This window comes from Gastrolobium bilobum, unplaced genomic scaffold (genome assembly GCF_033153095.1).
Source record: "Gastrolobium bilobum isolate Gb01-03AN ecotype WA unplaced genomic scaffold, APGP_CSIRO_Gbil_v1 utg26361, whole genome shotgun sequence".
NCBI classification, from domain to species: Eukaryota; Viridiplantae; Streptophyta; class Magnoliopsida; order Fabales; family Fabaceae; genus Gastrolobium; species Gastrolobium bilobum.
In genome coordinates, this window is record NW_026895097.1 from 108036 (window position 1) to 133030 (window position 24995).

At 33.0% G+C, this 24995-nt stretch overlaps 3 protein-coding genes and 1 long non-coding RNA gene across 6 annotated transcripts; 2 read left to right on the forward strand and 2 right to left on the reverse strand.

Annotated features, from left to right (window-relative positions):
- The first annotated feature begins 416 nt into the window (after positions 1 to 416).
- On the forward strand, positions 417 to 3355 carry LOC133298284 (2-Cys peroxiredoxin BAS1, chloroplastic). Its single transcript, XM_061497577.1, has 7 exons — positions 417 to 652; positions 1241 to 1315; positions 1464 to 1545; positions 1643 to 1722; positions 2390 to 2515; positions 2752 to 2865; positions 3000 to 3355. Exons 1-7 carry the CDS (start codon positions 449 to 451, stop codon positions 3114 to 3116), a joined length of 798 nt encoding a protein of 265 aa, XP_061353561.1. The 5' UTR covers positions 417 to 448; the 3' UTR covers positions 3117 to 3355.
- A 908-nt stretch (positions 3356 to 4263) lies between these two features.
- LOC133299058 (uncharacterized) lies at positions 4264 to 5413 on the forward strand. 3 transcript variants are annotated; one of them, XM_061498638.1, is made up of 3 exons: positions 4264 to 4696; positions 4804 to 4925; positions 4987 to 5413. In XM_061498638.1, exons 1-3 carry the CDS (start codon positions 4363 to 4365, stop codon positions 5020 to 5022), a joined length of 492 nt encoding a protein of 163 aa, XP_061354622.1. In that variant the 5' UTR covers positions 4264 to 4362; the 3' UTR covers positions 5023 to 5413. The 3 variants fall into 3 exon arrangements, with proteins under 3 accessions (XP_061354622.1, XP_061354563.1, XP_061354484.1); XM_061498579.1 differs by having other exon boundaries at positions 5016 to 5410; XM_061498500.1 differs by having other exon boundaries at positions 5013 to 5406.
- A 2554-nt stretch (positions 5414 to 7967) lies between these two features.
- On the reverse strand, positions 7968 to 11523 carry LOC133298683 (cytokinin riboside 5'-monophosphate phosphoribohydrolase LOG7-like). Its single transcript, XM_061498041.1, has 7 exons — positions 11404 to 11523; positions 10297 to 10394; positions 9588 to 9618; positions 9330 to 9429; positions 9157 to 9227; positions 8264 to 8407; positions 7968 to 8057 (listed from the first exon to the last, which is right to left on the reverse strand). The coding sequence occupies exons 1-7, from the start codon at positions 11509 to 11511 to the stop codon at positions 7968 to 7970; spliced, it is 642 nt and encodes a 213-aa protein (XP_061354025.1). The 5' UTR covers positions 11512 to 11523.
- Positions 11524 to 21206: 9683 nt separating this feature from the next.
- LOC133298838 (uncharacterized) lies at positions 21207 to 23757 on the reverse strand. Its single transcript, XR_009749867.1, has 3 exons — positions 23301 to 23757; positions 23009 to 23225; positions 21207 to 21430 (listed from the first exon to the last, which is right to left on the reverse strand). It is a non-coding gene; the product is annotated as an uncharacterized LOC133298838 (long non-coding RNA).
- Between the last annotated feature and the right edge of the window lie 1238 nt (positions 23758 to 24995).

A 24995-nucleotide genomic window follows, 5' to 3' on the forward strand; every position in this document is an offset into this window, starting at 1 on the left:
GCTGATATCTAGGGCTGAGGGTGTTTTTGTCTCAAAAAAAAGTTTCCATTTTTCCCCGCGTCGCCAATTCCTTTTTCCATGTTTTCAATGGCAAAATGTCTCAACGTAAAATGGTGGAAAAGAAATTGACCGTAAAATTCATTTCCAACCTTTACTTCATTTCTTCCCTCTACCAAACAAGGCAAATTCGTTTTCCATACCACATTTTCCATGACAATTTTTTTTTGTCACTTACCAAACACTCCCTTAGTGCTACTATTGCACTAAAAATTCAGTACATTCTACCAATAAAAATATTACATCTCAACTAAAATTTTCTTTTCTCTACGTGTAATGGTTTCATTGATGGATGAACTGAGACCAAAAATTTATTCGAATCCTAGGTCTATTATCATCGCTATCTATTTCTTATTCTTCTTGTTCTACCTCTTCTCATACTCACTCAGTCATGGCCTGCTCAACTCCCTCTGCTTCTCTCCTCTCTGTGAACCCTAGAATCCTCTTATCTCCCAAATTCCCTTCTTCCTTTTCTTCACTCTCCATTCCCAATTCCTCCAATTTTCTTTGCAAACCTTTACACACTTCCCTCCCTCCCTCTATTTCCGTCAATCGCTGCTCACGTTCTCCCCGCAGCTTTATTGTTAGGGCTTCTGTAAGATTTTTCACAAATCCTTTTTGCTTCATGGCTCATTAATACCTGGTTGTTCTCAAGTTTTGTTCTTGAGCTCGGTTGTTGCTTATCTTTCCACAACAGTTGATACATTGCACAATTTAAAAAAAAAAAAATAGTTATCTACAATTGAATGTTCCTACTTCTGTTGATGTTATATGTTCGTTGGTCTCTATGTTGGTGTATTTGTCTCTCCGCTCAATAAGATATGGTTTCAGATTCTACTGTCTCGTTTGGGGCTCTCTCTAGTTTCACTTACCTGTTAAATTTTCCTGGCCTTTGTGAAATCACTACATTGATGATTGTGAGTTTGGTGACAATGGAATTTCTGTTTGCAGCATTGTCGAGCTTATCAGTAGATATATATGATAGTTGTTGTTGCACTGAAGTACTTATTAATTGTAATTACCGGAATTTATAGAATATCTCGTTCATGTTGTAGGAGTCTTATTATCTAGTCATTGACTATAGTAGCTTTATTGATGAAGTTGAAAACTCAGTTTTTAGAGCATAATTTTTCTCTGGCTTGATCTCTGAAGTAATTTATTTTTACTTTTTTCATTTTTAAAGAGTGAACTTCCGTTAGTTGGGAACACAGCACCGGATTTTGAAGCAGAGGCTGTCTTTGATCAGGAGTTTATCAAGGTAGACTGCCGCAAGCCAAAGCAAATATAAACATATTATGAGTTTGTGCAGAGTTTTTTTTTTTTTCTCTCATTATATCTTTATTATATAATGCCTTTTGAAAGTTTCGTGCTTAGAAATTCATTTGACTAAAGCCTTGTCTTTTCAGGTCAAACTATCTGAATATATTGGGAAAAAATATGTTATCCTCTTTTTCTACCCGTTGGACTTCACATTTGTCTGTCCGACAGGTTAGTTGATATTTTAGTAAACTATAGTCTGGTCGTGATAGTTGTGGTTGTGGATGCTAAATCTTCTCATGTCCTAACATATTTTACCTGTCTACAGAAATCACTGCTTTCAGTGACCGGCATGCAGAGTTTGAGGAACTAAATACAGAGATATTGGGTGTTTCAGTTGACAGTGTTGTGAGTTCGTTTAGACTTTGTTTAATAATGATTTCCTCAGCTTCTGGATCTTATATAAATGTTTTCCCCATAGCTTTGACCCCATTTAGTGCAAAAGGCTTTGGTTGTTGTTGCTGTTGTACTACATTTTTCTTGATATGATATACTTCTGCCTGCGTATATTAGCTACTGAAGAAAATAAAGGGTGTGCAGACTTGGCCCACTTACAGTCTTCACATAGTTTAAGGCCTTAATGATTCGTTTTTTAGGAAGAAGCTATGATTGAGAATCCTTTACACAATTGGCAAAACTGTATGGGTCTTTTATTTTCATTTTTCTCTAAAACTTGCTGCATAGAGTTTATTATGTATGGAAGAATATGGTTAGTGGAAATTATTTCATATATAATGGAAAGTGATTGGGCAGCAATTTCATTCAAACTTTGATAATTGAAATGTGTTTTTCTTTATCTACAGACTACAAATGTAATGCGATTCATAAGATTTGTAAAGGATGTGATCTTTGCAGACTGGGACACAATATTCCCACCTGCAGATGCATGCATGCCCAAGAAAAAATAGCTCTTTATGTTATAATCTACTCCTTTCTCTACGTTCACAATTCCTATCCAGAGGAACTTCCACAGTTTGCTTCTTCTTGATTAGTGGTTCTATTGTTATTATTGTAGTTCTCGCACCTTGCATGGGTTCAAACAGATAGAAAATCAGGTGGTCTTGGCGACTTAAAGTATCCTTTGATTTCTGATGTCACCAAATCCATATCAAAATCATATGGTGTTCTCATTCCTGATCAGGTATGTTTTGACATCATGACCTAAAGTATGGCCATTCATTTTCCTTTCCTAGCAACCCCGATTCTTTTGTGCTTTAGTTTCAGTATGTTCTCTTGAATGAAATGCAGGATGTTGTCTTAAGTAATAGCTTTAGTATTTTGCATGAAATGGTGAAATGTTGGCTGTGAAACTATTGCTTTTCATTCCACTTTTTTGTTCTTGTGTCACAATGATTCCAAATGTTTCCAATGAATTAGGGGATTGCATTGAGGGGATTGTTCATCATGGACAAGGAAGGGGTTATCCAGCATTCTACCATTAACAACCTGGCAATTGGTAGAAGTGTTGATGAGACAAAGAGAACACTCCAGGTAATTAGACGCTTAATTTGGAAAACACTAGGCTTAAAGGTGTTTATTTTATTTTTATTTTTATTTTTGGTTTCTTTTTCCATTCTATCCTTTATATAATTTTTTGTTCCAAATTATGTGCATTGGTCTTGCAGGCCTTGCAGTATGTGCAGGAGAACCCAGATGAAGTTTGCCCTGCTGGGTGGAAGCCTGGTGAGAAGTCCATGAAACCAGACCCTAAGCTTAGCAAAGAGTACTTTGCTGCGGTGTAGGGAGGATAATACTTAATAGTAACAAATGCCCATATGTATCAATTAGGGATCTTAAAGCATTTTGTTTTATAAATGTGAGTGCTCTTAAATTTTGAGGCTTTGGAGTGAAATCTGTAATGATTTTACCATTTAGTTTGTTTATTATCTGTATATCATGATTGTGTACGAATAATGCTTTAAAATCTATAATGGATCTCCAAGCAGTCGTAGTTCAGTGACTTTATCAAGCAAGGAACTCTTAACTAGAAGTGTGAAACTGATTTTAGGTGTATTCAGAATGTTACCAGTTAAGTATGGCTATAATGTGTATCATTACTTTCTCAGTGTCCATAGTGTTCGAAGTTAACATTGGTGTGCAAGGATGGAAGGTAGAATTAGCACTGTCCATGATGGGTTACGCCTGATGCAACAGATAAATTCAATTTGGTATTGCATAAAACGCAACTTACATCCTTTTAATCAACCATCATAATAATTTGAATTACTGAATGAAAAAAGTATTTGACATTTTTTATGTTATTAAATATTAATAGTATTATTAAAAGGATACCTAAAGAAAATATAACATTACTCAAACTGCTATTCATGCGTTAGACAATAGCGGCAAATTCATTGCAGCTATGGAACTGTTTATAAAGGAAGCCTCAGTCTGTCTGATTTTTAAAAATAATAATAAGTTGAATCATAAAAATAAAGTATTACGTTTATTTAAGTAAATAAAAAAATGATCATCATTTTAAAATATGAGCCTAGTCAAAAATTTATACTTTGGTTTATATATATATATATATGGTTTTATTATTCTCCTTCAACATAAGATAGGTATCTTATGTTGTAGAGATAAAATGGGTGGGTCCCGCCATTACAAGAAAAAAAAAAAGGTGAGGTGCGGAAATCGAAGTGAGAGAGCAGGAGAGAAGTAATCTTATGTAAAAAAAGAGTAATATTTTCCATATATATATATATATATATATATATATATATCATTTTAACGATCTTAATCATGTTCGTTGATGTTATTTATATTTAATTATTTTTATTTATTAAATATTTATGTTTGAAGAATTTTTTATTTTATTTTTCGGAGGAATGGCTTATGAGCGTTTTATCCATATCTAATACTTTACTGACTCTTGTGCTGTTGCTGTATTCTCTACTATTTCCTTAGAAATTCGCCCAGTTGAACATCACCCAATCTTTGTTTTTGTGAACGAAAGAGGCAGAGAGTGCTGAAAATTGAAGGAGTATGTCCCTACCCCAGAAGGGCCTCTGTTGTGGCTTTGACATTCATAACCATAATGTAAGCTCACTCACGCTGTCATCAGTTACTGTATGCAGCAGCACCAGTTACCATAGCCGAAAGACGCCATTAAAATCAACTCACATCCACATGCCCAAGTCTCCACTTCAATCAGTGGATCTAATGACAAGTGGTAAACCATGGAGGAAGTTGAAGCCTTTATCAGCAGCTCTTCCAGTTCCACCGCCGCTTGACCTCACAGAAAACAACGTGAGACAGGTTTTGGTCGATGCTCGAGGGGAGCTGGGTCAGATCTTTGACACTTCTGTTGGTATCACAGGTAATTTGTTTGTTGATGAAACAACAAGTGTTCACTTGTTGGTTGGTGGTTGGTGGTAGATTATGTAATAATGAATGGGGGTTACATATCCTCATCTTATCTTTCAGGAAAGGTTGAACTGGCGGAGTTGGATGGACCTTTCGTGAAGATTAGCCTCAAAGGTCGGTTTTGGCACGAGCGTTCCATGGTCCTGGCCAGAGTGGGTAATTATCTGAAACAGAGGATTCCTGTACGTATCTTGCGCTTCTTTTCTATATATCTTATCTTTGGCAAAAACATCCACACTTTAGTTTCCTTTTTTCTGCTTTGGTTTCAGGAGATTTTAGAGGTTGATATAGAAGACGAGAAACAATTGGATGACAGTCCTGAGAACTTCTAAGGTACTGCACATGGCTTTCCACTCTTTTTCGATTACCCAATTCCTTAGATAAGTGGATTTGTTTAGTGTAATTTTTAAGTGGATGAGAAACCGTTAAAAAGATCACAATGGGATTATCTGTACATTTTTGCTATCTTTATTAGTTGGGTAATAATGTTACTTTCACATAGAACTTTCTCTTATAATTCTCATCATCATCACCCATTTCTCTTTCTCTTTCTCTTTCTCTCTCTTTCTTTGTTTTATCAATGTCGATGGAGTAAGTTGAACTATCCATATCCTCATCATTTGGCAGAGTATTGCAGTTTCCTTGTTGTCCAGTTCGATATTTCAGTAATAAAAAATAAGGTGGATTACCAATAACTCATGCTGATACAATGCTATGTTCATCTTACGACTGTTATGTTTATATAGTTCTACACTGCGTTTAGCTGTCCTTACATTTGTGAATACCATGGTGCTTCACTGCTTCTAAGGTCACTAATACTATCCCTTTGTTATACACATTCCTCTACAGCTTATGTGCTTCTAAGGTCACTACCAAAGCCAGTTGAAACACAAGGAATAGGATTAGTGAACCTGTTTAAGCATGGCCTGCATGAAAATGAGAAAATAAATCTCATTCCCTTTTCAGTTTTCATTGATTGAATTTTTTTAGAACTTAACCATAAGCACATAGCTTTTTTTTCGATGTTTTTATGATTATTCGTTTGACTTAGATTTGGTTCCAAGAATCTTCCCACATCCTTTGGGTCTGAGCTTAATCCCTTTCTCCTTCCTCACTTTGTTGACTTGATTTGAAATGATTAATGACTTCCTTGATCATAAAGATAAAATAACTCAGATATAACATGACCACATGATCACTTTTTCACATAAGAGGATTCAAATCCAACTCAGATACCCTTATTTAAATTTATGTGAAGTCATTCAATGATTTTACTTGTGTTTTTCTCTCTCAAAATATGATCCTCTCATGTAATGCTTCTCCGACAATAATGCTTCTCAGACAACCATGTTGCTTACTTATCTGTTTTATCATATTTCTGATGGGCAGTGTATAATTAGGCAGGATGATTTTGTTGGATATTTAAGTGTGACGAGTCCCACATTAGTTGGTAATGAGCTAAGTGAAGAGTATATAAGTGGAAAAACTCGTGAACTTAATGTCTTAAGATTTTTAGTTGAAATATAATGTCGGACTCACTTGATGTATTTGAGCTAGCTTAATCCATTGATAATGGTCTCTCGCCACGGACTTCCTCTTGGACCCACCGTTATCCTATCGTTTCTATGTCTTGTAGTTTGACGTTTAGCCCGCTTCAGACACAAAAAGAAACTTTGCAATGATGAACCACTGTTTTTTTTGGGTAGGGCAATGATGTACTTCTATTTCATAATAATAATAATCGTTACAGGTTTTTCATAAAAAATTAGGAAATTAAATATTTTTAATTTCAAGAAAATGTAAGTTTGTTTTATTTTTAATTGACAGTTTATATTAAATTACAGGTTTTTCATTTCATTAATTCTTTTTTATTTCACATACTTAAAATTTTGAAATGATAAACAATGTAAATCAAACCAAAACTCTTAAATTAACAAATATTTTAAAATAAAAGAGGAATAATTTAAGATACGACAATTTGTTGATTCTAGTTGTATGGGCCAACAAGTTAATTATTTATTGCAAGGTATGGTATGTCTTAGCCTTCATCTTCTCTTCTCTTTAAATACGCGATGAAACACTATTCATATATACTGGTCTTGTGGGACCACGCTTAGATACGAGTTCAGCGGGACCACGCTTGTACCCATCATTTGATATCTTAATGATGATTGCCTAATTCAAATCTAACGGCTCTGATCTCCCGAGTGCAACTTATTTAATGATGGATATCTCGCTAACCTCAGCTACACGTGTATATGTATCGCACCGGATCTTATTTCTTTACGTCATTAGATTTTTTTAAGTGTCATATATTAGAAACATTATTACCGCATTAATATTTTTTATAAATAATTTATACAATATGACATCAGGGAGTAATATTTTTATGTTTAATTTTAACATAAATATATCATGCGATAAATCTTAAATATCTATTAATAGATCAACAATTTAATAATAAGAGGTAATATATGTAGATAGTTTTTAATGCTAAATAAAATTTAAAATTCATCGATTTTATAAATAAAAAATTTGTTTTTTTTTTTTTACGTCTGTGACGTGTCTCCCTCTAGTTGGCGTTACTTTCTGTCAAACTTTATCATTGGTAGACAGCAGAGGAAGGCTTGACTCGCAACAAGTTACCCGCATGTAACTGTGTCATAAATTAAAGAATACCGTTGAAGCAAAGCACTAACCTAATTTTCTTTGATCATGTGAGAGCAACAGAGGATTTTCCAGGAACCTCCTCTGGGATGCCAACCCTTGCTTCGAAATGATGTAATGGGCAATTTCCTGCCAACTTTTTTTCTTTTTACAAATTATACTATGTCTTACTGATAAAAATTCATTCAAAAGTGTCGTACTGATATTATGACTTAAAAATATAACCTTTCGCTTTGTTTAGAAGTATGAACAAAATCTTTGATTAATTAATTATATGAATCAAGTAATTAAGAGACAAAAATAAAAAAGTGGAATGATTCGCATCTCGTCGTTGCAAAGGCAACGGTACCATAACTTTCATTAAAGATTTTCCACATTTTTGAACTACCCTCATTTTCCGTATACTAGGGGCATTAACAAAAGGTTGAAAGAAAAAAAAAACCGTATTGACTTCTACGGTTCCTATGCCCGTATATGATGGAGGATTCATATGTACTCAAAATGATAGCTAAAAACCCAAAAACCGTGGTTCACGAATCAGCTATAAAGAGGATCGATCACATGGCAACTTCTGATTCAGGCACATAATTTAGTCTGTCTTCCCACACCAACTTGGATGCAAACTCATCTTGCTCAGTAACATGTTCCTGCCTCCAAAAAACATTAATGATACATTTAGCTCCATTCAAGGACATCGAATATAGCCCAACTTGATTTAGCCACATGCATTAACTAAATTAGTATTAATACTACATTTCAACTTTGCTTTTCTCAAAGGAAAGGAATCATCTCTCTTGCACCACAAAATATTGATCATTTTATATTTATAAAGTGAGAAGCAATATTGACGCACCTCTAGTTCTAGCATCAATTGTTTGGCTGTGGGTGCTGACACGATAATGCGACGTGCCGTGGGGGAAATAAAGCCTTCATCAACGGCCTTGTCAATGAAAGACAACAAGGAATTGTAAAATCCATCCACATTCAACAGCCCCACCTGCACCTCACATAATTAACAAACAGACACTATGTTACCACCAATCTTCATTGACCAACAAGTTTATTTGTTTTTGCGGTTTTTTGTCATGCATTTTATATTAGTTATGTAACATTTTCCTCCCATCCAAACAGGGAGAACCTTCATATAATGTAACGTGACAACGATTAACTACACAATTGGAGGCTCTATCCACTCTTGCGAATCTTAATTAAATAGCCCACATGTACCGGTTGTTTAGAAGCTTCCTAGTTATTGAACATATTTATATATATAGACATGAATCCCAAGCTAATAAAACTTTATTCACCGAATCATATCCAATAATCAACTTGGTTAATTAACCAAAATAATTTGACTATCTAAGTAACATAGCAACTGATGATACCTACTAGTATGTGCTTTAGATAGCCGAAGGAAAACATAAATAAAAGGAATTTGACTAGTTTACATTTTTTATTTTTATTTTGATAACAACTAGTTTACATTTTATGTATAGTAGAAATTATCCCAGAGAGCTCACAAGAGGGCAATGGAGATTATTTGTTTCATTTTGAAAGCCACGGTTTCTATCATATTACGATATTTTCCCATCTTTCAGGCACCTCTCCCATACGTTTCTCTACCAGCTATGTTACATATTGTATATTGGTCAACGAAGTTTGTAACTAATGAAATGTCATTGGTATCCACCTAATCTATGTCACCTATATTGTCTAATTCAAGATTGGAAATGAGGAAGATCTTACAGGTTTGCTGTGGATCCCAAGCTGAGCCCATGTAATTACTTCCAGCAATTCTTCAAGGGTTCCATATCCTCCTGTTGGATGAAAAATGAGTATAGCTCTATGTGTTGCTCAAAGATCAAATATCCCCCTTCATATGAGTATAGCTCTTTGTATGAGAAAATTAAAATCCTTACCAGGGAGGGCAATGAAGGCATTGGCTTGACGGGCCATCTCGGCTTTCCTTTGATGCATATTAGATACGGCTCTCACTTCCCCAATAGGATCACCCGTTATCTGCATTCGCAACATAACCATGAATATTTATCATAACTCATTGATGACTTCCATATTGAATCTAACTAGCTAATATTTGAATTTTAAATCAATTAATTGTGCTATCACCATGTAATGAACTACAAAATAGTGAGTGATAAAGGCCTAAAGGGATATACCTCTCTTGGCATGAGACATGTCGGGATAACCCTGCACAAACATGTCCATGGTCAGAACCAAAATAAAAACACAAAAAGGTCTCACCATTTCAATGGTCGAAGGTAAAAAAAAAAAAATTTTAAGATTATTTTTGGTGAATCACATAAAGACAAAAGAACGGTCTTAAACTAATTTAATGTGGAACAAGGAATCTATGTTGTCTACAAAGTGCAAGAAAATAAATTTTTTTTTTATAAACATCATGTCTGCTCCAATTGCTGTGTAAAAACTTTCTACCGTCCCTTTCTGAAAGGGCTAAAAGGTATTCAACTTTATCCAATAGAACAAAGCTACTCAAGAAGCTTCTAACTACCGGTAAAGGTCACACTCTTAAAAAAAAACAGCAACGGTGCAGAAGGCCTGTTATATTGATCCCTGTGAAATTATTTTATTTATATCCAAGTTGCTCCCTTTCAAGCTACATTCGGAACTTATATATGATTAAGAAATTCCGTAATGTTCTACATTGGTTATTGCAACACATTACCCAGAAAATATAGGGAAACACTCATGAATCAAGTAGAAACACCAAAGTACATTCAACTTCTTAAGAAAAAAGAAAAAAAAAAAACGAGGATCAGCAAAAGTGATTAAGCTGGCCAATTCTCATAATACACACAAACACAAGACGGAATGGGAGTGTGTGAGAGAGAAATAGAGAGAACAAACCCTAGAACATGGCGCCCACCATCATGAACTGCCTGAGAAACGAGACCCATTAGCCCCACGCTACCACCTCCGTAGACCAAATCAATCCTTCTCTCAACCTTCAAAACACATCGAAAAAGCAAACCAAGTAGACGCGTGTCACTACATTCATCATGAAAACAATTAAACAAACCAGACCAACTGTTCGGACATGGCTAAAATAATAAAATTTTATTATAACGATTTAGTGGAGGATGTGGTCAATAATAATCAATAGCAACCAAAGGGGTAAGATGCTAAAAATAAAATATTTTAAAACAATGAAAAAAAGGAATGGTAGTGAGAGTGCTGACCATGTTTGGGGTGACAAGTGACAACCCCTGGCCATATTGAAAAATCATAGAGGTTTTTGTTGATGGAAGCTTGTGGGGAATGCCAAAGGCTAAGAACACGCTTCATAGAGTAATGATACCTAGGTAGCACGTTTGGTTCCCTGGGAAAATGTGGAACTATGTGTTTCTGGGGTTTTTTTTTTTTTTTTTGTTTTCAATTTAAGAAATTTATTGTGTTGTAACAAATAACATAGTATTGGGAAAACAAAGATCATGCAAGAAGGCTGCTCAACTGACAGGCATATTACAGCTAGCAATCTCTCTCTCTCTCTCTCTCTCTCATGCCAAACTTAAACCCTAAACCATACACTCACTCCTTAACAATCATAAGCCCGCGTTGCGACTCGAGTGCTTGTTTATTTCCTTTTACTAAAAGCAAAAGAAAAAGAAGCAAATATAGAATTCCAGAGCGAGAAATCAAAACGGATCATTAACATGTAAAAAATTTATAGGAGGGGAAAAGTTAGATATAGAACAAAGAAAGCTTAATATAGCAATGCGGCTGAATTCGCTTTTCGCAAGAACAAATTTTGACAAGCGATTAAAAACAAAAGAGACAAAAAGAATAAACGCAGGATTTGATAAACGATGAAAAACTAAAGCGTATTTTATTTACTTATTTTTTGCTGAAAAACTCCTCTCCAGAAGAAACCAGTTGGCCTCTTTTATGTATGGTGTAGCAGGAGATTCTAACCAAAAAAAAAAAAATTTAATAAAAAAAGAGAGGATACATTACCAGCTCCTTGCCAAGTTCTACAGCAGCTTCTTGATAGCTAGCTTTTTTCCCCGAACTGCTCCCACAGAACACGCAAATTCGCTTGAACCTGGATTTGGTCTCTTCCATTTGTCTTTGATGTAATATTGGCTAGACCAGAGAGGGAGAGAAGGAAAGAGGGTTGAGAACGAGAACGAGGTGACTATTTGTTAATGTGCATATATATATATGAAACCCACATCTCAACCTTTTTGGCCAATGATATTAAATATTTAAGAATAATAAATAATAAATTGGGAAGGATATATTTACCACCAAAATAGTTTTCCACCTTTACGACCAACTTAATAACGGTTGATTTTCGTAAATCTAATGGTTATAATTTATTGAATTTATAGAAAATTAAAAATTAATTAATAAATATGATCCAATAAATTATAACCGTTAGATTGACGAAAATTAACGGTGATTAAGTTGGTTGTAAATGTGGTAAACTATTTTGGTGGTAAGTATATCATGCCTCTAATAAATATATATATGGAAAAAGTATCCTTTTTTTTTTTTGATAACAGAAAAAGTATCCTTTTAAATGACACAAGCTTGTGTTCTTTTAGGTGTTTTACACAAGTATATGATCGGTCATACTTTGTGTAAATATAAAAAAATTACTTTTTTTTTCTCTCTCCTCAGTCACATCGCTGACGTGTAAATTGAAAAAAAGTAACTTTTCATATTTACGCAAAATATGACCGGTCATACTTTGTGTAAGTCACTAAAAGGACACAACTTATGTCCTTTTAAATGACACACAATAAGGGCTCGTTTGGTGGACAGGATAGGATAACGATAGGATATGATATGATGTTGATAAGGGTAGGATATGATATGAGGCTAATAAGCCGATATCATGTCATGTGTTTGATGATCACCTGATGAACAATCTGATAAGATTATGTAGAAGGAGAAATGAGAAAACAAAAAACAAAATATAATGCAATAAATACAAATATATTGGGTAGCGTGGGGATATATTGAGTATCCAATATTTGTATCATATCCTATTGAATCCTAACCCAGCTCCCCTCATAGGATAAGAAATCATGTATTGGATATGATAAAATGAGACAATATGATAAGCTAATCATATCTTATTGACCCACCAAACAAGAGATAAAAGTAAGATATGATAAGTTATCATATCCTATCTTGTTTATCATGTGCTCCAAACATGCCCTAAAACCATAAATATAATATATAAACTGGTTCGTATAGTTGTATTTTAATTTTTAAGGATTCTTTTAAATTCATTCAGACTTTTGAAAGAATTGTAAATTAAAAAAAGAAAAAAATATTTGTCATTTTAAATGATACAAAAGTCATATTTAATGAAACTATGTCATTTTGACAAGATTTTATATTTTTCCCCTCCATTTTCTTTTTATTTCTAATTTTATAAATTAGAGAAAAATGACAAAACACATCAAAATGACGTCATTTCATTGAAAATGACACAAAATTGTGTCGTTTAAAATGATAAACACTGAACCCAAGAGAGAAAAATATATAAAAAGTGAGTTTAGTTGCACTGGTGCATTCTTTTAAATTCGTATAGAATATTAAAACAATAAATTAAAAGAAATATAATGTGTAGCTAGTGTAAATTGGCTAATCTAACCCAACATATATTATAAGTTGTTCTGGCCAGCTCACATCTATAGCCCAATCGGATCTAAAATCTTTTAGAGAGAACTTATGAAGAGCCATTGAAGCTCATCACTAGAATATATTCCTCCCCCTCGCACTGCTGCCCTTGCTCATTAGGCAGAGGTTCAGCATGTCTAGCCTGAAAAGACTAGGCTTACTAGGTGACAGTCCTATGCTTTTTTCCCCCACGTTTGATAGGGATTTTCCCTCTCTAAATATTCCCCTCACTCGTAGAAGGGGCATCATCTTCTTCTCTACTCACTTCATATGCAGTTACTCTGCACAAATGGTACCACGTCTTAGTCACTTTCACACACTCCCCCTTGATACACATATACATGAGAAGCTTTAACAGAGTCGTAGTCTATACCATGGCTTCTAAGAGCACCCCTAAATCAACAAACTAGACTCTCCTAGGATACATCTATGCAGTGGCAGAGCCACATGCTACTTGGGGGTGACCTCGGTCCGAGCTAAATCTTAACAAATTGTAATTATCATGTATAATTATATAATTAATTATAATTTGACCTAGTCTAAAATTATAATTTGGCCCGGGCTAGAATTTGTAATTTGGCCTTATCAAAAAATTAAAATATATTTGGTGAGAGATTTGAGTAAGTTGTATTAAGTTACGTGTTCCATTTTCACTTATATAAAAAAAAAAAAATATATTTAATAAATAACCATTTTTTATGCTCCCTGGTTAGGCATTTTGTATTTAATATAATTTAAATATATTATATTATGAACTAAAGAAATTAAAAAAAATACATACACATATAATTTTTTGACCCCGACTCCAATTGAAGCCTGGCTCCACCACTACATTTATGAACCACCGGTTCAGAAGTCTACGACATTTTTTCCTGACCAAGCTAATCCAGTTCAGCCCATTTACTTATTTAATAATTGAAATAAAATTTAAATTAAAATGATAATAAAAGTAATGTATGTTATTAAAAATATATAATATAATTAAAAGATGTGTGTTTTAAACAAAATCAATGATAATATATGTTAATTTTTAAGAGAAAAGATATAGTAAAAATTAATTTATCCACAAATTAACATTTTTAAATATAATAAATATGAATCAATAAGATATGAACCGGATATTTTTAGATGATTAAATTTATTTTATACTCATAAAGAATTTTGTTAGACTTTTAAAATATAAATAAAATATTTAATTTTAATTATTTTTTTATTAAATATAATTTGCATAACATTCATTTATTAACAAAAATGTATCAAAAAGTATGTACCAAACAAAATTCAAACGAAAAGTACATCTCAATTTGTTTCAAAGTCAAGTATAATGTATAAAAAAATAATCAAATCAAGTTTCGTATTTCTTCAAAAAAATAAAATAATGATGACAAGCATTTTATCGAATATTCCAAACTGAAATAATCATCAGAAAAAGAATGGATGGAAAAATTATAAAAAATGATTGATAAAAATACAAAATTAAGGGAAATGGCCAATTAATCATTTCAAATGATATCCCTTTACCAAAAATAAAAACTATCCTAAATGATTGTTACTACTGATAGGATTATTGATTTTATCTTTAATTTTGTTAGTTGTCTGCTTAACATTGTTTATTTTAAAATAATTAATAAAAAAAAACTAGCTGTGAAGTATCACTGTAATACATTTATTGACTTACAGATTATCTACCAGATGTTATTATGCAACTAATATAAAATTAATTAGGTCAGCTAAAATTCTCTTAAAATAGGCAAAGATGTTGTTTATCCACCATGCATGTCACGTGCAATTCCATGTTCTTTCTGGAACTTTGGATTTTTTTTGAAAAATAAATACCATGTTGTCAACTGTACATATAAAATATAAATATGTCGGAACTTAATCCAACACCAAATGAAGATATATGATTTGACTATAAATATACCAAATTCAATATACGATTGAAATTGAATTAATGTATTTATAACTTCGGCAACGAGTAATTTACAAGAACCCTTCCCGGTAAAGGGAAACAAATCATTCTTAAAATCTTCTAAAAGACTGTTCGCATGCATACAGACCCCGTTTCTGTTTCTGTTTCTCTGTGTGCTAATCATGGCTTCATCTCGTGAAAATCATGCTCTACCTTGTCAACTTAACGATGCAGTAGCCATCGCAACAGACGCTTTTAAATTTAAAATTCGAATATTCCTTAATATTCTATGGTTAAAAACAACTGTAAAATTGCATTTAAAAAATGATAGAAGCAAATAAATCAACTGTATAGTGAAAAATGTCATTTGCACCATAAAATAATGGGATTTATTTTTTGACGTTGCATGATAATTGTTTCCACATTTATTAAAAAATTAAAGAATTATACATAAATCGAAGATTCACAACATAAAAAAATATTTTTCATACAATATGAAAAATATTTTTCCGTAAAATAATTATAGCATATATTTGAGGAATAAAAAATGATGTGTTTGATTGGTATATATATAATTTTACTATTTAAAAAATTACTAAAGCAATGTTATATAAAAATTGTACTTCTCAACTAGTGATTGCTCTCACCTGATAGAATATTTGACCATTCATTCCAAATTCTACTTCCTATTTTATTTATATCCATTCATTTAATTTAAATATTATTTAGTTTAATAAATAATAATTAGTATTTAAATATTATTATTATTATTATTATCATTTAAAAAATAAGATTAAGTTCATTGAATTGAATAATAATTAACACAATGACTCTTTATAAATATTTTAAAATTTTAAAAATATCAAATTTATTCTTAATAATAACAGATTAATAATTGGTTTTTCTTTTTCTAGAATGATATAAAATAATTGATATCATTTAAGATGGTAAGTGATACCATGTATAGTTTTTAATTGCTTTAAGTGTCAGACTTGTCATAAAAGTTTATGATTCTTGAGAAGAATTATAAATATTTAGATATACTTGATATCATTATATTTTTTTATAATTCTAATTAATATTTTCATGAAGGAAATGGGATGGGGAAGGGAGAAAATTTTGTGACAAATGACCAGAATTGTGTCACATAACAGTATTGTGGCAATCCTGCTGACCCAACAGCGACTCTCGTTGCTATAAATCATTAATTTGATTTTGAGATTGATGTAATTTCTGTTTTTTTTTTCTTTCTTTTTGCCATATTACGGCCAAAATGTTTGTTTCATGATGTAAGAAGTGTATAAAATGGTTAAACAGGTCAAAAACATGTCGATTTAAAATATTGATATTTTACTAACCCTACTCATATAATGTGTGATTGAGAGTTTATTGAGGTCGTTCATTTTTCAAAAAGAATGGGATTTTTTTAACTTTAAAAAATCAGTACATTCTTGCATAAAATTAAGATTATAAATTAAAAATGCAACAAAAATTCAAATGTTCTTTCAAATTTAAGAAATTTTATATAGTGATCCGGGACTATGATAATTAGGTGATCTCTTTTTTAATTTTGGAAAATTATGTTTCCATCCCAATCCCTCACTTTTTAGGAAATTCTCTCTCACTCCCTTGTTTTTTACCATTTCTGGAAGAGACCATAAGTACCGGGTCCACCATACTAAACCTCAAAATTTAGGAAGGGAAAGTTGGGGATTTGGCTTCGTAGCTGACACAATAAAGAAGCCTTGCTTGCTGAGAGTTGAGTGGAGCAGTTGCATCCTTTGACGGCTGAAATTTCGATAATAGTACACGTGCCACAAGCCACCATCAACAAAATCGGGATATTGACCATTTTGTCATGTATAGACAAAAAAATTATCAAAATGTCACGATAACAGTAAATTTTGTCAAAATACCACACGGCATAATTCGCTACACAGTGTAGGAAATTATGTATGCAAGTAATTCGCTACATAATATAGCGAAATATGCCATGTTAGAACCAAAAATGTCACATGTCAAATTTTGAGAAATTTGTTACCCTGTATAGCGAATTTTGAGAAATTGACTCCCTTGTGTAGTGAATTTTGCAAAATTTGATATGTGGCATTTTTGGTTCTGTGCGTTCTGACGTGGCATATTTTGCTACACTGTGTAGCGAATTATACCGCGTGACATTTTGACAAAATTTACTGTTAGCGTAACAATCTGGTAATTTTTTTGTCCAAACGTGACACTTTGGTCACTGTTCTCAACAAAACCAACTAGTCACTCTTGAGCTGAGCCCTCTACCTGTAGGGATATTCATTTGATATCCCGTACAACTTCCTCACATATCAATCAGTATTGTAATGGGATTTGCTATCCTATAGAAATATTATCAGTCTTGTGGGGATGATATCCATCGTTCGACTGGTTTGATGTGTAATCATTACACTTTTGCTTGATTTATGCACTTCTGATTGATTGATGTCATTTTGGAAAAGCCATGAATGAGTTTGTTGGAAGAAGTGATTAAATGGATAACTCTGAGTTTATTGGCACTAAATAATACGTGAAATGCGTATAGCAACACTTATAATAATGTTAAATATATATATATATATATATATATATATATATATATATATTATAAGAAAGTATTTCTCTCTCTTATACATACATTTATTTTTATGTTATTTTTTTCTTTTTTTATATTTTTTATAAGTGAATGGATTCACATATGATTGTCTTTGTAATATGAGAAAATTTCTCTCTTAGATTAATAAAACTCACATATATATATATATGCTGATTATTAATTTAAAACTATAATAAATAATGTCTAATGCGTATTGGAATTAATTATGAAAAAAATATTCAATAACTGATAATGTATGTAATTAATTTTCTTTAAAATTATATTTAGTGTTAATTAATCTGTTAATTAAGATATGATTTTAAAATAATTTTTTTTGTTTTAATTATATATAATAAGGGAAAACATTTTCTCCTTTTAAAGGAGAAAATTTTTCTCATGTTAGTGACACATTGTATAAGTGGATCCCACAAAATAGTGGAAAGAGAAAAAAATTAAAGGTGAAACCCACATATGCTTTGAGTCACTAACATGAGAAAAATTTTCTCGTTTAAAAGTGCTATCAAAATAGATATGCGACAGGAACATTGCAGAAGCGACTGGTCCCTAGTTTGAAGGACTATTGCTCAGAGCAAGTAGCACTTTGTATTTATGATCTACATTGGTATATGGGAGGAGCAAAAGCACGATGACAGGGGAAGGTATAAATTTTGGGAGTAGATAATCACATCTGAAAAAGTGATGATGTGATCATGTTATTTGATCACAACTACTCATCTAAAAATTATATATTTTTCTCTCTCTTATCTCATCATCAATAAATGATTGTGATTAAATAACATAACCACATTACCATTTTTTCATAGATCCACTCTCATAAATTTTTGGTGTTACTGATGCACCAAATATTCAGTACATCCTATCAATAAATATTACATGTCAGCTAATTTTTGTTTCTGTCAATTTTTTTCTTTCTCATGATGTGTAATGTTCTCATTAATAAAATGCACTGAATCTTAGTGCATAGCACCAAAAATTTATTCCCGCGAAAGTGATTAACAATGCTGAGGGCGTTGTCGCTGGTGCGAAGTTAAAGCTTCTAGCTTTTCATAAGACTCGGGTGATTGGTCTTCATTGTGGTCTGTCTCGGAATATGGCCACGCACTGGGCAAAAGCTAATGAATCTATTCTGAAAGTAAATGTTGGCTGTGTCTTCTTCTTGAAAGATAATGATGATGGGGTAATGATAAAGACTGGAATGGAGGCGGAGCTATGAATGGTGCCAAGATGAAGAAGATAATTCACGATGCACACGGAGATGAACTTCTGAAAGCTCACATGGACGTTGTTTTGTAAAGGAAATGGGTCTTAAAACGTTTAGTTAGACTTAGAGCTCGTTTTGATCGATTTCTCATAAAACTGTTTTTTATATCTTATATTTATTTTAGAAGTATTTTTAATAAAAATTAAAATTATTTAGATTTTGAAAAAATATTTATTTTAAATACGATTGATACATTAATTGTGATCGGTGATTGGTATATTAATTGTTCCTATTGTTACAAATTCGAACTATGTTTGTAATAAGGTGTTCATCAACCAATTCAAACCGATTCAAACTGCGGTGACCGAACCGAAAAATCAATAACCGAATAAACCGAAAACCGAAAAATCAAAAACCGAATAAAAATCGAAAATTTTAATTAGATTGGATCGGATTTTGGATTGGTTGATGAAAACCGATCTAATATATTAATTCCCCTTTACTTACTTGAGCTTTTCCCGATTCATAGCCTAAAAATTTTTAAACCCAAGACTCATTAACCCATCAACTAAATTCAAGAAAAAACCTAGTCACATCTCATCAACAAAATTTCATTTGCGTAGAGCTTCATATCTCATTGCAAAAAAAAACTATATTATCGTTTACTGATGCTTTTATTTTTTAAAAATAAATAAATTTGCAAAGTCAATATATACTAAAGATGTTATTTGCATAATAATTATGAAACAAATTTTAGAATTTTCAAAAAACCGAAAACCGATCCAATACAAACCGAAAAAATTGGATTGAATTGGATCGGATTTGAAAAAAAATCCAAACCGAATGGATAATTACATGATTAAACCGAAGGGATTGAATCGGATGATTTTTGATTTCAAAACCGATCCAATCCAGACTGTGAACACCCATAGTTTATAAGAGATAAAATATGTCAAATGAGATGTCATTGAGTAGATCTTGAAAAATTATGTGAAATAAAATAAAAAAATATTTGATTTGGATATCCGAATTAAAAGTTATGGCCCTCAAAAGTTATTGGTGATTGATACAGTCAAAAGTTAATTATGATTGATACAGTCAAAAGTTAATCTCATTGATATGCTAATTGTGATTGGTACATTAATTGTGATTGAAGATTAGTACATTAATTTTGATTGGTACATTGATTAAATAGTTATTTTAGTACATTATTTTCCTAACTTGGTTTCTTATCTTTTCTGTGCCGAAGTCACTACTTTTATAGGATGAAAAAAAAAAAAAAACTCAAGAGGAGTAAAATGAAAGAATGCACCCGATTCAACTATCTACCAACAGTTGTTGTAAGCATCGTTTAGGTAATTATATTTCCAAACTAGGAAGATATTAACTTTTTAGGAACAGTGACCATTTTGTCATGTTTGGCAAAAATTTTTACCAAACTGCCACGCTAACAGTAAATTTTGCCAAAATGCCACGCGGCATATTTCGCTACACATTTTGGCAAAATTTACTGTTGGCGTGGCAGTTTGGTAAATATTTTTGCCAAACGTGACAAAATTGTCACTCTTCCCAACTTTGTAGGAGTTTTTGTGTTAGTCGAGGTGGTTTTCTCCGTAGGCTTGGGTTTTTCTTTAGAATTCGACATTCAAACTTCTCGTAGGCTGACTTCCATAGTAACGACATACTATCTTGGTTCTTGATTTTGAACGACCTCGAGATTTATCTCATTCTCGAATTTTTCTCTTCCATAGTCCCTGTTCGAAATCGACACGCACAAATCGAAAAACAAAAGAGAAAGGAAAGAGAGATTTGACAGAGTAATTTATCCTAATTCACTGAATGTAGGTTATGTTCAGCTTCTCTCTACTATATTAATCTCACCGTCACTCTTTATAAGTCACTATGTTTACAATAGAACATTAGTATTTAGAAAACTATAACAACAACTATTCTTGTAAACTAAGTACTGCAACTGTAACACCCTCCTTTTTATGCATCCAAGAGAGTTGTTTGCTAAGCGGATTAGAGTTTTGACATCATTACTTTGATATTGAAAACACATCTTTTTGTTGCTAATTAAAACTTATGATGAAATCTGGTTACATACAAAAATCAGAGTAGACTTTAAAAATTTCCTAGCTTGCTGAAAATGTTTAATTTCCTGGCAGACCTTTCTGTCTTATAAAATTCATATAAAATCGAGTTCAACAATTCAAAAAAATATTCTTTGTTATAGAGAAAGAGCACGTCGGGGGCTTCGCGTGCATATAAAATAATAGCAATTCGGAGGTCGTTTGCCTCTCTCGTAATATAACTCGCAAAGTGCTCGCAAAACGGTTTATAAATCAGCACTTAATAAAACGTTCAGAAATTTTTTTTTTCGCAAAACGTTTTCAGAATTTTTTGTTTTCCAAGGTAATAACTGATCATAACAGTCTTAAAACTGTAGCTAAATCATAGTTCCAACAGTAATCCAAACTTCCCAAAATAATACAGTCATCCATCAAATAAACAGCAACAGCAAAAATCCAAACATCAGCAATTAACAGCTAATATCCAAAATAACCATGTCTTCATATGCTCTTTCGTCCTCCTGCAATTTTATAAAAATTGCAGCCCCAAAGGGGTGAGAAAAATCCCAGTAGTGTGATAGCAAAACCATTATTGCAATAATATTAGACTAGGTACAAAATTATAAAACAGTCACATAAACATTTCATTTTCTGGAGAAATATTAACATATCATAGTGCGTATATAACGCCATCATTACGCTCATAGCACCGTCGTGCGCGTACTAACATACATAGTGAATATTCCATAATGGCTCCCTCAAAGGTGAATTCCAACTGTGGCCTATGCGGACGGAAGCCAAGTGTCCCATACCCTGGTATCGGAGGGATGCCTATATGATGCGTGCTCAATCATATGCTTACTTTAATTATATACTTCTGCTTCTAACTTGGATGCACAATGTTGTATGCCATGATATGCTTCACACTCACAAAAGAAACAGATGAATATGATGTGCATATGCATGACGAAATCATCATCATACTAGCATATCTTTCATGTAATTTCCATACCAAGCTGTTGCATAACCATTACTTCTCATAGCAGAGTTTCCATTTGTCACATTCATAGGCAGCACACGTATATCATATAATAGAATACAGTCCAAGGCATATGTGAGCAACAATTCACAATTCTATACACTAGCTAATAATCACAATAGGTAATGCCACCTAACACTTACCTTGTGTGCCCAAATATAAATCAAACAACAGCGAACTCAGTCCACATTCAAGGTTTATGCGCACCTAATCAAGTGCACAACAAATCAAAATTTTATTCATACTAATCTACTATTTATAAACAATTCCAAGCCTTCCAAGTTCGTGTGTTTTAAATCGGTTTTAACACGCTTCTTATACTAACCAATTCCTGTCTTCATGTTAACTTAATAACTTATTAACGGTAGTGAAATTCAGAGTATCTAGCATGCACAGGTTCGATTACTTAACATTAATAGGTGCTTATGACAGTTCCATTTACATAACCCGTGCTACGAACCATGGAAGTGCTAAGTGACCTTTAATCAGGCTGTATCATAAAATATACTACTGCAAGTTAGGCACGTTGACTTACTTTACCAAAACAGACCGACACTTAATAAGAGCTATTCTTATAAACTCACTATTCGATTTTCTAGCCTTCACAAGATGCACCAAAATCCTATTGTCACAACCTTTTCCACAAGACTAAGGGGCGGTTTAGGCTTTCTAGCATACTATTTTCTAAGTTCATGACATAAACAATTTTTTTTTAATAATTTTTCTGACTTCCGATTCTTTTTGCTAACTTATTAATAACAGAATTGTCCAAGGTTTCCCAAGCCTTCCTACACGGTTTTTCACCTTAAAGAGGCTCATGATTTGTTATCTACATTTGTTACATTTCTACTCCCATTGTGCGCTAAAGGGGAAAGCCTAGAGCATGCTGTCCAATTAGTTTAATGCATACAAAATTTGATGCACCGTAAGGTCCAACCAAAACAGTCCAACCCTTCTAAAAGAGACTTCTGTTCCAAGCTCCCAACATCGGGTCCTAAGCTGGCATACACCAAATGTTCCAACGCAGCAGAATTTGAAGTAAAAAGAATAAGGAACTTACATTCTCCTAGGCTGCACACAAATCCGAAACAGAGAAGGGTGAGAAGTCTTGGTTTAGGTTAGGTTACTTCCTTGTATGCACTCCACGGTTCACCAATCAGCCAAGAAGATAATCCCCAAGGTAGGTGCTAAGGTTCTCACCCTTTCCTATCCCAAGCTCGCGAATTCAGCCACATGTAAGGGAGTTTATCTACTCTTCAAAAAATTCAGAACCACAGCTACAAGGGATGGAAGTATTTCTTTAGAAATCGGAAGGAGCCTGGGGAGACAAAAATGTGACGAAAACACCATACCTCCTTGAATTGGTGAGACCGTGCACAAGGAGGGCAGAGGAATGAGGCTGAGTTTCGGACACACTCTGCATGCAGTGGGAGACAGCATCCAACGAGCCACATCATGTGCACATAAGGAGGGACTTAGTCAGAACTGGTGGAGTAGGAAAGGAACCAAAAATGATGAGCATCTCACCTCCTTGCTGGTGGTTACTCGGCCGAAGGGTGAAAGGAGTACCCATGGAAGCTTAGATGGAAATTTCTCTCTTGAGAGATTCACGGTCTTGGTGGAAGAAAGCGAGTGGCTGCGTTTTCTGGCCTAGACCCAATGTGCACGATCGGTTCTGTTGTTCTTTTTGTGCGCTAGAGGAATGATGCTCAGCTAAGTTTTTCTTCCATGCTTGAAGTGGATAAGGGAAGAGATTAGTTTTCAGCCAATTGATTTAAAGTGAATATTTTTGTCCCCAAAGATGGAGTTTGGCCGAAACATGAAGGGAAAAATCCAAGTATCCATGGGTTGTACAAGTGGCGGACATGCAACAAAAGTGACGAGGGAGGATAGGGTGTGGTCTTTTGACCAATGAGAGGGCATGCACACTGATTTCTTAGGATTAGTCAAGGATAAGGTTTAGTGTTCAAGTATCAATTGTTCTCCTATCTTAGGAATTAACCCTTGCCTTATTAATTTATGTGCCATCCAATTATTAACTAAGAGTTTATTCTTTGTAATAATATTAATCACATATTTTTAATGAGTACTCGTATAATTCTAAGTAGTGTTATGCTTTCTATATATTATAATTAAATTATTCCTATACTCATAGCTAGAGTTTCACATGCATAAAATAGGTACTCACCTTCCATGGTAATATCAATAATTTCCTAATTTAATTTAACTCCACCCTAAAGCAAACATTTATATAATCTGAAGGCAAGTACTCTACCACATTCCTAATTGCAATTTAAATAGATTCCTAATTAGACGAGATGTTACAGCAACGAGTGCGGTGAAGAGAATATAGTGCATATTGCTGGACGTAACCCAGGAAAATCGTTGTCTCAAATTTTTTTTCCCTTTCTCTCTTTTTTGAATTGTGATCGTGTGTGTGTGATTGTTTTGTCTCCAACAAATACATCATCAATTTTCATCTCAATCTTTGTTAATTATTTCACAAGCCCTTTATAGGTGTTTAAGTGTTTGATCATAATTTGTCCATCCTTATAGTCCAACTTCACCAATCAACGCATCGGGTCAAGGTTGTGGATCATATTACCAGTTAGTTGCGGTTATGTTCTTTTTAAATAAAATATTGTAACTTCATTTAGTATTTGTAATTATTGTAACTTCCTTTTAGGATTCCTTGTATCACTTGACAGTAGTTTCCATATATATATATATATATATATATATATATATATATATATATATATATAACCATGTAATTGTTGTTATGCAAAATGGAATCAATTCAAATTCTCTTTTGTTGTTTCTCTCTTCCTTTCTCTTAATGTCTTATTGTTGCTACTCACGGCAAGTGCACCGATCGTACAAGTAATATATGATTAAGTAAGAGATCGTTCCCACGAGGATTACGGTTCAAGCACTAATTCACTATCGCAAACTTAGTTGGACAATCGAAAGTGTATTTGGAAACAGGATTTGAATTGTAAAATTGAAATATTAAATATTAAGCTAATTACTTGCAAGAATTAAAG

What these genes read in the sequence shown, in the direction of transcription:
- LOC133298284 (XM_061497577.1), top strand. Translation starts at nt 449, where the DNA reads ATGGCCTGCTCAACTCCCTCTGCTTCTCTCCTCTCTGTGAACCCTAGA. An exon ending in GTGTTCTCATTCCTGATCAG is followed by an intron (nt 2,516 to 2,751) that starts GTATGTTTTGAC and finishes CCAATGAATTAG; the next exon opens with GGGATTGCATTGAGGGGATT. An exon ending in AGACAAAGAGAACACTCCAG is followed by an intron (nt 2,866 to 2,999) that starts GTAATTAGACGC and finishes TTGGTCTTGCAG; the next exon opens with GCCTTGCAGTATGTGCAGGA.
- LOC133299058 (XM_061498500.1), top strand. Translation starts at nt 4,363, where the DNA reads ATGTCCCTACCCCAGAAGGGCCTCTGTTGTGGCTTTGACATTCATAAC. An exon ending in CACTTCTGTTGGTATCACAG is followed by an intron (nt 4,697 to 4,803) that starts GTAATTTGTTTG and finishes CTTATCTTTCAG; the next exon opens with GAAAGGTTGAACTGGCGGAG. An exon ending in ATCTGAAACAGAGGATTCCT is followed by an intron (nt 4,926 to 5,012) that starts GTACGTATCTTG and finishes CTTTGGTTTCAG; the next exon opens with GAGATTTTAGAGGTTGATAT.
- LOC133298683 (XM_061498041.1), bottom strand. Translation starts at nt 11,511, where the DNA reads ATGGAAGAGACCAAATCCAGGTTCAAGCGAATTTGCGTGTTCTGTGGG. An exon ending in TAGAACTTGGCAAGGAGCTG is followed by an intron (nt 10,395 to 11,403) that starts GTAATGTATCCT and finishes TGTGTTTTGAAG; the next exon opens with GTTGAGAGAAGGATTGATTT. An exon ending in TGCCTTCATTGCCCTCCCTG is followed by an intron (nt 9,228 to 9,329) that starts GTAAGGATTTTA and finishes TTCATCCAACAG; the next exon opens with GAGGATATGGAACCCTTGAA.